This window comes from Thrips palmi, unplaced genomic scaffold (genome assembly GCF_012932325.1).
Source record: "Thrips palmi isolate BJ-2018 unplaced genomic scaffold, TpBJ-2018v1 HiC_scaffold_17, whole genome shotgun sequence".
Taxonomy (NCBI): Eukaryota; Metazoa; Arthropoda; class Insecta; order Thysanoptera; family Thripidae; genus Thrips; species Thrips palmi.
Window position 1 is genome coordinate 12,405,915 of NW_023144626.1, and position 1,678 is coordinate 12,407,592.

A 1,678-nucleotide genomic window follows, 5' to 3' on the forward strand; every position below is an offset into this window, starting at 1 on the left:
AAATTGAAAAAAGTGAGGTTAGGATTGACATAGCCTATCAGTTAATGCTGAGGCGGTCAACGGCAGCTTGTAATGTAGATTTTTAGACGTCTGCAGGACACCCGAAGAACAACTGGTGGAGGAGATAACATTCCTGACGATGTTTTATTTTATGTGTAAGATGTTATGAAAAGCCCCATGGTTGTTACAAATCACCCCATGCTGGGGCGATTCGTAACAGCGTGCAAGGGTTTGGAAAGCGTCTTAGATTTCAAAGATTACGGACTCCAGATTGATCCAACGGAGCTGCACATTCTAGATGAAGGGCCAGACTGCTCAACTGGCACAAGTTTGACACCGATATGCAGAATGTTCTTATTTTTGTATAGAGAATTCCGAAATCTGTTACAAATCGCCCCATACTCCCTTACAAGTCAAAAGTCACTGACTCACACGCAGTCACACACGCTCACTTAAATTTTGAAAAGACAAACATACAAGCCGAAAATGAATTTGAAATAACATCACACACACACACACACCCTCACATACACAAAATCACAGCGCGGTGAAAAAAAGAGTCTAACAAACCCCTCCAGCAGGTGGAGGAGGGTGCAGACCACCGGGCGTGCATGACGACGAAGGCATGACGAAACGCCCCTAGGCGTAGCGGCGCTCAATGGCATGAGGGTCGGGGGGTGGGCCATGCATTGGATGACCACTCATGAGAGAGCTGAGCAACGGCGGCAGGGGCGGATGTGGGGGCAGAAGGGGGGGTAGATGTGGGGGCAGATACAGGGGCAAATGCTACCAGTACGGGGGAGGCTGGCAGTTCCCCCTCCTCCAGACTGGAGCCACTGCTGCTGTCGTCATCGCTGGAGTCCTGGGAACAAACAAACCAATACTGTCAGACACACACCTACATGACGAAACCACTGCCAAGACCAGGACGAAGACATGCAAAGAGATAGACTTACAGTGCATGTGCAGTCACTGTTGCAGCTGGGCAGAGGGGATGGCGGGAGCACGGGGCTAGCAGGGGCAGGAGCTGGTGTGACGTCCCTGAGCGGCTCCCTTCGCTCCAGCCAATGGGGCGGCGGTGGAGGAAGGGCAGATGCTGGGAGTGGGACGTTTTCCTTGTCAGGATCCTGAAACAACAAAAAAGGGGTAAGTGACCAAGTTCACACATTTCGCCATAACATGCCATGACTAGCAGTTTTGATGAAAGTCAAAAGTGCTGTTCGTTGACACACTAGCAGGCAAAAGACAGAGAGGTGAGAAAAAAATGAAGTGCATAGTGTACTTACTTCCACGGCCTCCTCACAAGGTGTGCCCGGGCGGGGCGGCAGTGGTGGGCCCTCCACAATGATGACTTCCGGCTCTCAGGGCTCTCTGGCGTTGTCATCAGGCTAACCATTAAGGGTACAGTGAGATTAGTTTCTTGTCAAAACACGAAAGAAAATCGCGTACCAATACCGTTCGTTCGCAGTGAAACAGCATTGGTAAGCAAGATCAAGGTGAACGCTTCAACCTGTATTCACATTTTTTAGCACAGAAAATGGAATGCGCTTTGAAGCGTTTATCTCGAGAGGAAAGCTTCAAAAACTTCAAGAAAGAAAAACACATGCTTTGGCGAGAATTTCAGAAGCAAGCACTGTTCCCGCGTGGGAGAATCTGCAGTCTGCATTCGTTCAACGCC

The 1,678-nt window shown here is 49.8% G+C and overlaps 1 protein-coding gene across 1 annotated transcript; it reads right to left on the reverse strand.

The window, feature by feature from the left end:
* Positions 1-786: 786 nt before the first annotated feature.
* LOC117643331 lies at positions 787-1,408 on the reverse strand. Its single transcript, XM_034382176.1, has 3 exons — positions 1,287-1,408; positions 957-1,127; positions 787-862 (listed from the first exon to the last, which is right to left on the reverse strand). The coding sequence occupies exons 1-3, from the start codon at positions 1,394-1,396 to the stop codon at positions 787-789; spliced, it is 357 nt and encodes a 118-aa protein (XP_034238067.1). The 5' UTR covers positions 1,397-1,408.
* Positions 1,409-1,678: the final 270 nt, after the last annotated feature.

Excerpts from the sequence above, each read along its gene's own strand:
- LOC117643331 (XM_034382176.1), bottom strand. The coding sequence starts at position 1,396 with ATGGTTAGCCTGATGACAACGCCAGAGAGCCCTGAGAGCCGGAAGTCA. Across the intron at positions 1,128-1,286 it reads CTTGTGAGGAGGCCGTGGAA|GATCCTGACAAGGAAAACGT; the intron begins GTAAGTACACTA and ends TTGTTGTTTCAG. Across the intron at positions 863-956 it reads ACAGTGACTGCACATGCACT|GACTCCAGCGATGACGACAG; the intron begins GTAAGTCTATCT and ends GTTTGTTCCCAG.